Source organism: Hemicordylus capensis, chromosome 5 (assembly GCF_027244095.1).
Source record: "Hemicordylus capensis ecotype Gifberg chromosome 5, rHemCap1.1.pri, whole genome shotgun sequence".
NCBI classification, from domain to species: Eukaryota; Metazoa; Chordata; class Lepidosauria; order Squamata; family Cordylidae; genus Hemicordylus; species Hemicordylus capensis.
In genome coordinates, this window is record NC_069661.1 from 4,121,880 (window position 1) to 4,134,505 (window position 12,626).

At 52.4% G+C, this 12,626-nt stretch overlaps 1 protein-coding gene across 3 annotated transcripts in view; it reads left to right on the forward strand.

Annotated features, from left to right (window-relative positions):
- LOC128327929 (transcription factor COE1-like) overlaps nt 1–12,626 on the forward strand; it is a 123,349-nt gene that overhangs the window by 75,110 nt on the left and 35,613 nt on the right. For all 3 annotated transcript variants that reach the window (XM_053257307.1, XM_053257305.1, XM_053257306.1), the window contains exons 9-11: nt 4,375–4,492; nt 7,394–7,527; nt 8,711–8,837. In XM_053257307.1, the coding sequence (XP_053113282.1) occupies nt 4,375–4,492; nt 7,394–7,527; nt 8,711–8,837 (379 nt within the window). The remainder of the gene's footprint in view (nt 1–4,374; nt 4,493–7,393; nt 7,528–8,710; nt 8,838–12,626) is intronic.

Consider the following 12,626-nt stretch of genomic DNA (forward strand, 5'->3'; position numbering starts at 1 on the left):
ACAGCTACAACTGATTGATTGATTGGTTGATTGTTAAATTTATATACTGCCTTTCATTAAAACAATCCCAAGGCGGTTTACGGCAAAATTTAAAACTAAGATTGTAAAAAAGACACAATTAAAATGTTAAGTTAAAAATATAAAACAAATCTGATTAAAAAATTTAAAACACATGTATGAAAACAATTCAAAATACAAAGAGTAGCAGCAGAGACAATCCTATAAAAGCCTGGGTAAAAAGCCAGAATTTAACACGCTTTCTAAAAGCTGTGATGGAGCCTGAGGTGTGAATACCCACCGGGAGAGCATTCCAGAGTCTGGGGGCAGCCACAGAGAAGGCCCTGTCCCGCGTGCGCGATAGCCGAGCCTCCCTCATTGTCAGCACCCAGAGCAGAGCCCCCTCAGATGACCTTGTCAAGCGGGCAGCAACCCTTGAGAGCAGGCGGTCCCTCAGGTATCCCGGGCCCAAACCGTTAATTGATAGCTTAATTACTAAATTCCTTGATAACAAAAATAATTAAACATACTATCCTTAATGTTTGCATTGGGATTAGAGCCCTAAGTCAGCCCTTGCTTGACCTTACAGGCTGTGGCACAAGATCTGGCCGCTGGAGTTGTTATTCATGGGTTTTAGTCGGCAAGAAAAAAAGGGAGTATAAACTCCATCAGATTTACTCAGCATATTTGATTAAAAAGGGGTACTAAAGACAGCACGAAAGTCACGATAAAATGGGCTCAGATGCCCCAGTATACATCCATCACACTCCACCATGTGACCAAGGAAGAGAGCAGGATGGGACCATATAGCCCTGTGCCCCTTCCCCCTCCTGCAGGGACCCCCACGGCGCTCCCCGTCGCCTCCACAGGCTCCAGGGACGAAGGGAGGGTCTCCTGACCGCAGAGGGCTTGCTCTGTTGGGGCAGTTGCCCCACTCGGCCCTCTTCTAGCCAAATACTTGGGCCAGAGGGGCAGGAAGGGGAGTCTGGCTTGCTCCCCCTCGTGAAAACCCAGCCCCCTTCAGGACTCACCCTGACTCACCCATCCCTGGGGTGATGCCTTCTGCTTTTGCTCCCTGGGAGAGAGAAGGACTGTGCCATCCAGGGCACAGAGAGAGGGACCAGGGAGAGGACTGGCCCCTCTGTGGTCTTTGTTTTCTTCTCCCACACCCCTTTGCCTCTGTTGGAATCTTTTCCAATCTTTTCCCAATTAGGGGTAGGTAGGACTTGTGGCAGCCAGCATGAATTGCCCCCTTTGCTAAGCAGGGCCCACCCTGGTTTGCATTTGAATGGGAGACTCCATGTGTAAGAACGGTAAGAGATTCCCTTTAGGGAGTGGGGCCCCTCTGGGGAAAGCACCTGCATTCTTCTAGGCAGAAGGTTCCAAGCTGGCCAATCCAGATAGGGCTGGGAGAAATTTCTGCCTGCAGCCTTGGAGAAGCCACTGCCCGTCTGGGCATCATCAGTACTGAGCTAGATGGACCACGGGCCTGATTTGGTGGAAGGCAGCTTCCTATGCTCCAGTGTTCTAAGCGCCGTCTCCTATCCCAGTGGGCCTGACCGTGCCCCTATGGGTCTCTCCCTCTCTCATGGGGTCACCATACACGCCCTGGAGTAGGAGGAACTGTGTGCATTGGAGCAGGCTTACTTCTCAGTCATCTGGGGCAGAGAGGCCATTTGACCCCACGCCATCTTGCCTGACCACCGGGTCCACCATAGGAACACGGGAAGCCGCCGTCTGCTGAATCAGACCATGGGTCCATCTAGCTCAGGATTTCCAGCTCTGGCTGGCAGGGGCTTTCCAGGAAGGCATTTTTCTCAGGAGATGCTGCCGGGGCTTGAACGGGGGGCCCCTCCACGTGCAAGCAGATGCTCTGCCACTGATGCTCTGGCCCCACCCCCTACGCGCACCCCCTTCCGAGTAAAGTTGTGCCGTTGAGTCGGTGTCGACTCCTGGCGACCACGGAGCCCTGTGGTTTTACTCCCATGTCAGTGGAAGGTTTTCCCACCAGGGTGAAGGACAGAGTTAAAGGGCTGCCCTTGGGCAAGCTAGCCCTGTGAGGGCCCGGGGTGCAGATCAGCCCGTGTGGGGCCCCCTTCCAGTTAATTCTAATGGGGGTGTAAAGAGCGCGACCCGGGGTGGTCGCCATGCGGGGCAGGGTCGTGCCCACAAGGGCCGTGCAGGCAGGGCTGTCCCTAGAGCAGGGTTTCTCAACATGTGGGTCCCCAGATGTTATTGGACTTCATCTCCCATAATCCCCAGCCCCAGTGGCCTTTGGTTGGGAATTATGGGAGTTGAAGTCCAATTACATCTGGGGACCCACACGTTGAGAAACCCTGCCCTAGGGACAGCCCTGCCTGCATGGCCCTTGTGGCTCAGAGAGGGCTCGCCTCACTGCGGTCCAGTGACCCTCAAGGGTGGCTCCTGCCCCCCTCTCGCCCACGGCGGCTGCTGCGGCTGCTGCTTCACTCATCAAGGTGGGTGTGCGTGTCTGCTCTGGCGGCGCCTGGCACCCGCGCTATGCAAATTGGACTGGCTGTTAATCATGTAAAAATGTCACAATTACCATATCGTTAGGAGAGGAGCCTGATGATGAAGCCCCCAGCCAGTCGGCACTAGTTGATGCCTGGGGCACTCCTCCTCTCCCCACAGCCCCAAGACGGCCTTCTCTGCCCTCCTGGGCTGTCCGTCAGCACAGGGGTGGCCCCCTTAGTTTGCGTGGACCCTGTGCGCACACACACACTGCTTACAGAATCCAGGCCTCCCTTCCTTGTGCCTCTTCCCCACGGCCCACACGTCGCATGTAATCTCCTTGCGGGCAGAGGTCTCTCCTTGTTCCTGACCTCAGCGCTTCCTTCCCAAGAGCAGCTTCCAAGGGGGTCTTCCGTCCCAGCAGCTTGTAGGGTCAGACCTGCCCAGCTTCCTCAGTAGCACACTCTGTTCCGTGCTTCGTGAAGCCTGTATGTGGATGGCACTGGACAAAGAAGGCGCGGTGAAGCATAACATCCATTCACAGGTTGCCCTCTTCAAAAATGGCCAGATATCACCTGGCCCCTCACCTCTTGCATTAGCCCCCGGAAGAAGGGAGCAAAGTCCTGGCGGCCAGTGCAAAGCGGGTGTGGAGGCAGGAGAGCTCCTTCCTAGAGTCCCGCTAAGCCCTGGTCTGCTGCTTCGCATCCCCAGATGTCATCACCCGTGCAAGCCCTCGCCCTCACCAGAAGCAGCATCTGAGGAGCATAGGAAGTCACCTTACACCAGAGCAGACCACTGGGGGTCCATCTAGCTCAGTACTGTCTACACTGACTGGCAGCGGCTCTCCAGAGTCGCAGGCAGGAGTCTCTCTCAGCCCTACCTGGAGATGCTGCCAGGGAGTAAACCTGGGACCTTCATGCATGCAAGCATGCAGAGTCTCTTCCACTGAGCTCTGGCCCCATCCCCTAAGGGGAATATCTTACAGCACTCACATATAGTTATCCATCCAAATACAAACCAAGGCAGACCCTGCTGAGCAAAAGGGGGAATTTATGCTCATTATCATAAGACCAGTGCTCTTCCCCAGTCTTGCTATGATGATTCTTCCCTAGCAGACACATGGGTGGTCGGTCCCTCCCTCCCTGCCTCCCGTCTGTCTGTCTTTCTTTCTTTCTTTCTTTCTTTCTTTCTTTCTTTCTTTCTTTCTTTCTTTCTTTCTTTCTTTCTAAGAAAAAGCTAGAGTGACACAACACAGCAGATTGCATCTAGGTCTCAACGGAAAAGCGCCCTTTGTGGAGTAGCAGCAGTGTGGTTGAGGGAGGCACTCTAGCTCTGTACCTCTATGGTGCAGTACTCAAGTTGCTGGGACCTGGTTAGCCCCTATATGGTGCGGTTCAGTGTGTGACCACCTCTAATACAGAAGTGTGGGGGAAGAATTATTTGGCCAGCTTGAATATTCATCTAGCTAGTGGCCATCACCAGGCCTTACATGGTCTATTCCCTTTTGTCCGGATCTTTCCTTATTCCAGGGGTTCTCAACCTTGGGTCCCTAGCTGTTGTTGGACTACAACTCCCATCCTCCCCAGCCACAGTGGGAGCGATTGTGATGATTGATGACTTTTTAGATGGTCAGCCATTTGGGGACAGGGATCCATCTTATTTCTTTATGTATTATTTCTCTATGCAAACCGCTTTCGACACTTCTGTTAAAAAGCAGTATTTAAATATTTGTTTTTGTTGTTGATGAAGGTTGAAAACCCCTTGGGTCCCTCGCTGTTGTTGGACTGGCCATAGGCATTGTGGCTGGGCATGGTGGGAGTGGTCGAGCACCAACATTTGGGGACCCCAGGCTGAGAAACCCTGCCTTATTCTGCTTAGCACATCCCTGACCTCTCCTCCCCTCAGGTCGTGGTGTCAACGACGGTGAACGTGGATGGCCATGTCCTTGCAGTTTCTGATAACATGTTTGTCCACAACAACTCTAAGCATGGGCGCCGGGCACGGAGGTTGGACCCTTCTGAAGGTAAGGCCCTAATTTGCTCCTAAGAATGGCCAACTGTCCCTCTTTTCCTTCATTCTGTTTCCAGCCATGAGCAACTGGGTGCCCCGGGCACACCCAAGCAGGTCATGAAGCTGATGCCTGTCCCTGATTATTCGCCCCAAATGTCTGCTATTCTGAGGTAGACTGCCTTTGTGCATAGAGGTTTCATGAATGAAGAATGATTAATGGACCCATCTCCCATGAATTCTTCCACACCCATGAGAGCATACTGTGTTGGAAGAGAGTAAGGGCCATCCAGGGGGCGGTCCGTTCATGCATCAAGGTGGGGCAGGCCTCTCAGGTTGCAGATGATTGGGATGTCAGCAGGTGGCAAGATGTCCCCACTGCTGCCATTGGGGCAGCTGTTTGGAAATGTACTGGCCCTTGCAAGGAGGGCGGGAAGAAAAAAGAAGGCTTCCCTCCTCTCCTCACACTCCTTGCCAAGTTTACAAGAAGCACAAGGAGAGAAAAGGAGGCTGCTGGCAACCTTCCCAGCTCCCCAGGCCCCAGGCCACTTCCAGGCTTGCAAAGGTCCATTTTGAAAGGGGGCTGTGGGGCAGGGCAGCATTTGGCTCCTTGCTGCAGTGGCCACAATTCCTTGGGCTGCCCCGGCTCCATCATCAGCCAGATGCTGAGAAGAGAACAAAGGGGCCGCCCTTCCCTATTTGTTTGTCCCCAGCATCTAATATTCAGAGATATACTGCTTCTGTACATGGGGGTTCCATCCAGCTTTCATGGAAAATAGCCATTGCTAGGGCTGTCTCCCCTGAATTCCTCCAGTACCATGAGAACACTAAGTACTGCTGTGCTGGAGGAGGCCAGGAGATATCTATTTAGCCTGTTCACACAGCCTGGGTTGGGCTACCCATGTGCAGCGCCGTGATAGAGCCAGATCCCAACACTGCCTTCCCACCCAACCCAACTTTTAACCCCGGCCTTTAGCCAGGGTTAAGGGCACGAGCACACCCTCAACCCCAGCATTTCCAAGCTGGGTGGCAAGAGCGCCAGGCTGAGGGAGGATCCCTCAATGCACTTGCAGTGATCAGCCACTGATAAGTCACCCCTCCCATAAGGAGTTGACCAGAAGTGAACCCTTTCTTGACTGACAGGCTGGTGAACTCCAGGGCTCAGCCTATCAGCACACCAGGTGGGTGGGACCTAGAGAGCTATGAGGAGGAAGAGAAGGTTCCTTTGTTAGAAGAAGCTGGTGGGGAGTATAGCTTGGGGGACATGTGGCCATGAGCTGCAGGAGGATGTCCCTTCTGCAAGCCCTGGGAAAGCCAGGAGGGCAGGAAGCTTGAATTCTCATCCAGGATTTGGTGAGTTCAGGACAAAGGAAGCCAGGGTTTTTAATTTCAGGGAGAGTTTAGTCTAGGGAACATTTGTTTAATCACACTTCATGTTAGACGTTTCTTATCGTGTGTTTTGCAAATCCCTGAAACTGTTCTAGGATTGTTTACCTGTAACATAGCTAAGCTAAGAAACACTAGACTTCGCCCATAAGACCATAAGAACAGCCCATCCATCCAGGGCGTTGCAAAATACTCTGCAAGCTTTTAAAGGTGCTTTTGTATATTCATACATCCCTGTTCCTTGCAACTGGGGTGCTTTTTGAAGTATTCTTGTAACCATTGAGTATTTTTACCTGTAACTTAGAGCTAAGAGAGCCTCAGGCGGAAACAGTCTGTAGCATATGAATATAATGTTGTTGCTGTCGTTGTTCTTTTCATTTCACAAGCCTCGGGAAACACAAGCGAGACTGTCCTACTCTCTGCTTGAGGATAGCCTGTCAGGAAGAAAGTCAGCCCAGCTGACTCCTTCACATGTTAGCTTTCCACCTGCTGGGAAAGTCTAACATACCAACAAGCAGTCCCCAGGTGCATGGTCAGGTAGTACTGGCCCACGGGATTACTGTACCACATTAATTTTTAATTACAATTAATTATAGTTTTGTTCTATGTTCTATGTTGAATATATTTTTATTTAAAATGTATTATTGTAGTCCTTCACCACCCTGGGGTCTCAGGACACAGGGTGGTACACACATGTAAGTAATAGGAGAATACATACTTGACTAGATCTGGATCTGGATCTTCCTTTGTGCAGGGCACTTCGCTTCTCCTTCTTTATCCCAACAAGCCGGCCAAGTCGATTGGCTTGGGAGGTAGTGAGTGGCACAGGTTCACCAAGTGAGCTGTTCCTCTGAGTGGAGATTTGAACCCAGGTCTCCCTGCTCCTAGTTCAAGATTGTGCCACCAAGTGTGAATTCCCTTTAACATCCTGTTAAAGGAAGGAGGATCCACTTTCTCCCTGTGTGTCTGGATTCTCCTTGTTATCTGTACATTTTTCTGCCTGTCTGCCTGACACTGGGTTCTGTGTAGCTCTGAAGCTATCACCTTGCATCTTTTGTGTCTCCTTCCCTCCATAGGGACATAGGAAGCTGCCTTCTACTGAATCAGACCACTGGTCTATTTAGTTCAGTATTGTCTACCCAGACTGGCAGCGGCTTCTCTAAGGTTGCAGGCAGGAATCTCTCTCAGCTCTATCTTGGAGATGTTGCCAGGGAGGGAACTTGGAACCCTCTGCTCTTCCCAGAGCCGCTCCATCCCCTCAGGGGAATATCTTACAGGGCTCACAGGTGTAGTCTCCCATTCACATGCAAACCAGGGCAGATCCTGCTCAGCAAAGAGGACGATTCCCACTTGCTACCACTAGACCAGCTCTCCTCCATGATACGTCAGCCACTTCTCTCCCCTCTTCTCTGCCCCCATCAGTGTCTCCTTTCCCCCCACCCCCCACAACGGTTTGCCCTGCCTCTTCCAGCTGGGCATGCTCAGCTCAGCCTCTGACGCTTTGCCTTGCCTCTCTCCTTTGCCCATGAAGCAGCCACGCCGTGCATCAAAGCCATCAGCCCCAGCGAAGGCTGGACAACGGGAGGCGCCACCGTCATCGTGATTGGAGACAACTTCTTTGATGGGCTACAGGTGGTCTTCGGCACCATGCTGGTGTGGAGTGAGGTGAGCCTCTGAGGACATGCCCAGGCTGCAGGCCTCTGCAAGTTGGGCAACCATCCTCTCTCCTCAGCGAGGAGGAAGGCTCCCAGAATCAGGATCCTTGGGAGAGAAGCCTCTGCAGCCTCACCAGACTACAATTCCCAGAGTTCTATGGGGAAGAAGCCATGACAGTTCAGCGGGTAGAAAACCGACACATGCGTCAGGGCTTCAGCAAGTAATTGGTCAATCCAGGGGTTCCTAAACTTGGGTCCCCAGATGTCCCACCATCATCCTCAGCTATAATGGGCTTTGGTCTTTGGCCACTGTTGCTGAGGATGATGGGAGTTGTAGTCCAACAACATTGGGGACCCAATGTTGTGAACCCCCTAATTGGTGCTGGCTACCTGGGGCACTTTTGAAGTGGAAAGGCAGGATCAGAATCCTCAAATGAACAAACAAAGTCTTGAAAGAGGCATTCCTCATTTCCTCTGAGGTAGGAGGGAAAGCCTCTTCTAGATGACAGCTGCGGGAATACGCAGTAAAAGCAAAGAAAGGAGACTTCTTTGAACTGTATGCAAATATTTGTTTTGAACCATATGCAAATATATGCAAATTTAATCAAGTAATTAACTGAGGAAGGTGACAGTCCAGATAGGATAGTCTCCATAAGGCCTTAGTGGGGTTGCATTGTGATTGACAACCAAAGCACCAAGAAGGGGCTTTTTGAGGATGGCAGTGGGGGGAGATGAGCATGAGGAAGGACCGCTCTGGGTGTGGAGTGGAACATGCAAGCTACTCGGGAGGGAGGGAGGGCGAGCCTAGGAACACAGGAAACACTCTCCAGCTCGCAAGTGGCCGTGGGTCCCCAGGGCTACAGGCAGGGGTCTCTCCCAGCCCTACCAGGAGATGCTGCCAGGGAGGGAACCTGGGACGCATGCAAAGAAAATGCTCTTCCCTTGAGCTACGGCCCCCTCTCCGAAGAGGGATCTCTTACAGCACTCACATGTCGTCTCCCATCCAAATGCAAGCCAAGGTGAACCCTGCTTTGCAAACCCCAAGGCCAGCATCCCTCCCCAAAGCCATGGCCAAGGATATGGCCATGGCCATGGCTGTGGCCCTCATCACCCACCTCTTCCCTTCCTGCCCAATGTACCCTGCTTCCATCTAACTGCTTTCTTTTCTCCCCCCATCCCGGCCCGCCGAACAGCTCATCACGCCGCACGCAATCCGTGTGCAGACGCCCCCACGGCACATCCCTGGGGTGGTGGAGGTGACGCTGTCTTACAAGTCCAAGCAGTTCTGCAAAGGGGCACCTGGACGCTTCGTCTACACCGGTAAGAGGGGTGCGGGGGGTGGGGGGGGCACAGACACCCTTGTCTCGACTGCGGCCCAGGAGACTTGCAGTCTTGCGTGGTCCGTGATGTCCTCAGCTCCCCTCTCCACAAGGAAACGATGGGCTTATTTTGCAGGCCACTTAGACACAGGGGCACGGCGTGCTGTGAAGGGCAGTCCTGTAGTGGTGGGGGCAGACCAGCCTCAGGCTCCCCAGCCAGAAGGAGAGCCCCCCAAAACCTGTATCCAGACACCTGTTTAGTTTCGGTTCAATCTCTTTCATTTCTTTTGCTAAAATCGTGAGATGCTGCTCTCCCTCCCTACGTCCAGCGTTTGTCTCTAGCCCTATTCGCACATTCTGTTCAGCGCATATACAACCTGTGTGCCGTACACGCACCGACAGATCTGTACGCAGCAGCTGCAGCTATTCACAAGTTCCCTGCAGTGCATGAACAGTAATCTGCTTCCTGTCTGTGCCCTGCATTTGAGGGGGCCTGTACCCAGGCGCACCTTTAAAGTGAATCATTGAGCACAGTCATTCACACCCAAACATGTACATGTGTACAGACCCTGCTATGCATGTGCAATGTGGCAACTGGATAGGGCGTCTTTAGACTTGGCATTGTAGGCATTTAGGGCTTGCACATTTAGAATCACAGAAGGGGCTTTGCTACTTCTGCTTAAAAATATAGAAGTTCCTTATGTGATTAGAAAAATGCAAGCCCCTCTCTCTGCAGTAATCATGGAACATCACGGGGGTTGGGGTGGGCAGGGTTGGAGGCTGTGTGTCAGCACAGGAACAGGGCTTGCTTCTGGTCCACTTCTGTGGACACTCTGCCTGGGTGTAGCATCCACGTTTCAAGTATCACGTGAACAAGACTTGTATTTGCACAACTGAATGTGTGCACAGCCCTTCTCTGTGGCTGTAGAAGGTAAGGACTGAAAGAGAGGAGGAAAACAGAGGGTCCAATGAAAAGGTCGATATGTGCAGATAAGCAGATGCGGCGGGGGGTGGGGGGGCGAGGGAGGGAGGGATGGAGAGGGAATTATTCTGTTCAAAGAGAAGCGAGATAAGCGCAAGTGCGCGCACACCAGACGCTGCCTACAGTTCTCTTGGAGGGGGGAGCAGCACAAAGGATCTCTCGATTCCCTGCCCTGCCCATTGGGGGATGCCTTCCAGCTCATGGATTATCTATGAATATCGACCCCACCAGGAAGAAGTCCTGGCGGCGATTTGAGCACGAGGGCGGGGAGGGGGCAAGCCGGAGGCAGAGATGGCAGAGCAGAGAAAGGCGCCCCTCTTGGCCCTCCCCACTCATCTCCCTCGTAGGCCACGCTCTGCTGCTGCTGCCGCCGTTTCCAACTATAGGGTTAACAACAACCCTGAGGGCAGCTGAGGATGGGAATGAAAGGGGAGTGGCTCCTCCCAGTGATGGAGCCACCTTGGGGAGAGGAAGGAGGGCTGAATCTGTCTGTCAGAGGGCTGCAGGTGGTCCCCAGCATGTCCCTTGAGTGTGTCCCGTACATAATAATAGAATCATAAAATTAAAGTGGGAAGCAGCCGTGAAAGGCTTCTAGTCTGAGCTCTGTTCAGCTCAGGAAACGGCTGCAGCATCCCTGACGGATGCCTCCCCAGCCTCTGTTTGGAAACCTCCAGCAAAGGAGAGACACACACACACCCCACTGCATGAGGCAGGCTGTTCCACTGTCCCACAGCTCTTACTGTTAGGGATAGTCTCTTTGATTCCTATAACTGCAGTCTGGCTAGTCAACGCCAGTCTGGGGCAAGCATGGACCCAAAGCCATGGACTCAAGAGTACAGTGAAGGTTGGGTCCCCAGATGCACCCACCTTTTCCCTCTGCAGAGGAGCAAGCTTCCGCCATTCCATCTTGTGGCTGCCTTCCTGCTTGCACACACCCGCCCCCCCACCCTCACGGCAAGTAGCAGCGGGTGTGAGCCCAGCAGTTGCCAAGCCAGAGTTGGGCTGGGACGGCGCAGAATCCCTTGCTGCTTTTGAAGAGGCCCTTTCCCAAGTCCTCTGAAGCCCCCTTACACAGAGTCAGCCCGTTGGCCCAGTACGAGCGCAGTCTTGCTGGTCTGGCTAGCAGCATAGCTTTCCTGGGTCTCTCCCTGCCCTCCTACCCGAGGGATGGAACCGGGGATTCCCCGCTTGCAGCGTTTGCACTCTGCCTCTGAGCGAAGGGCCCTCCACGGCTATTTTGCCCGCTTCCACCAGTCCAACAGCACAGGAAACAGCTGACTGGAGGTCAGTCAGACTGGAGGTCCCACAGCAAAGAGGTCAACAACGTTCCCCACATTTGCATGGCGTGGTTGCAGAATGCACACAGGCTTAGCTCGGGATCAACGCCCCGTGAAGGCCTGTAAGAACCGCTGTGCCTTGGACATGGTGGGAGGGCAGTGAGCATCTGGGAGGGCTTGAGCCAAACCCGGACCTTGGAGGGATGCCACGCGGCCTCCAGCTGCCAACCCAAGGACGGGAGAAGAGTAGGAGCAGAGAGGGATCTGCGGCAAGGAGGAACTGCCTGCTGAGCCGGGAGTGGGAGTCGGCGCCTTGGCCCTCCGCCACTCATTCCAGGAAACGGCCCTCCAGGGGATCTAGTCACTAAGGATGTGGGAGTCAGTGAGCACCTTCACCCTCTAATGGCTTGGATTAGGAAGCTGCCTCCTACTGAGTCAGACCCTTGGTCCATCCAGCTCAGTATTGTCTACACAGCCTGGTAGCGGCTTCTCCAAGGCTAGGTGGCCAGATCTGGCTTTTTAAAAGCCAAATTCTGGCTTACGGCCCATTTGACCCACGAGTATACCCCTTAGGTTCTGGCCACCCTGCACCAAGGTTGCAGGCAGGAGTCTCTCTCAGCCCTATCTTGGAGATGCTGCCAGGGAGGGAACTTGGAACCTAGATGCTCTTCCCAGAGCGGCTCCATCCCCTGAGGGGAATATCTTGCAGTGCTCAAACATGGAGTCTCCCATTCAAAGGCAAACGAGGGTGGGCCCTGCTTAGCAAAGGGGACAATTCATGTTTGCTACCACAAGAGTTGTGCTTCTGCTGTTTGTGCATGATTCTGCTGGTGGGCCACTGTGCGAAACAGGATGCTGGACTAGATGGGCCTTGGGCCTGATCCAGCAGGGCTGTTCTTATGTTCTTATGCATATCATTAAAATCCAAAGTGGAGCGGGGGTCATGTATCTCCCCTGGGGAAGATGTGTGTCTGCCCACACTGGGAGTATATAAATAAAAGCCGGATTTTATTCATTTATGTATTGTTAAATGTATATACCGCCTTTCATTAAAACAATCTCAAGGCAGTTCACATAGAAAAATTAAAACAGGACTATAAAAACTGCAACAATTAAAATATTAAGCTAAAAATATAAACACAGATATTTGACTAAAAAGATTTAAAATACAAAGATAATACAGGTGAAACTCGGAAAATTAGAATATCGTGCAAAAGTCCATTAATTTCAGTAATGCAAATTAAAAGGTGAAACTGATATATGAGACAGACGCATTACATGCAAAGCGAGATAAGTCAAGCCTTAATTTGTTATAATTGTGATGATCATGGCGTACAGCTCATGAAAACCCCAAATCCACAATCCCAGAAAATTAGAATATTACATGGAACCAAGAAGACAAGGATTGTAGAATAGAACAATATCGGACCTCTGACAAGTATACATTGTACTGTGCTTGATTGGCCAGCAAACTCGCCTGACCTGACCCCATAGAGAATCTATGGGGCATTGCCAAGAGAAGGATGAGAGA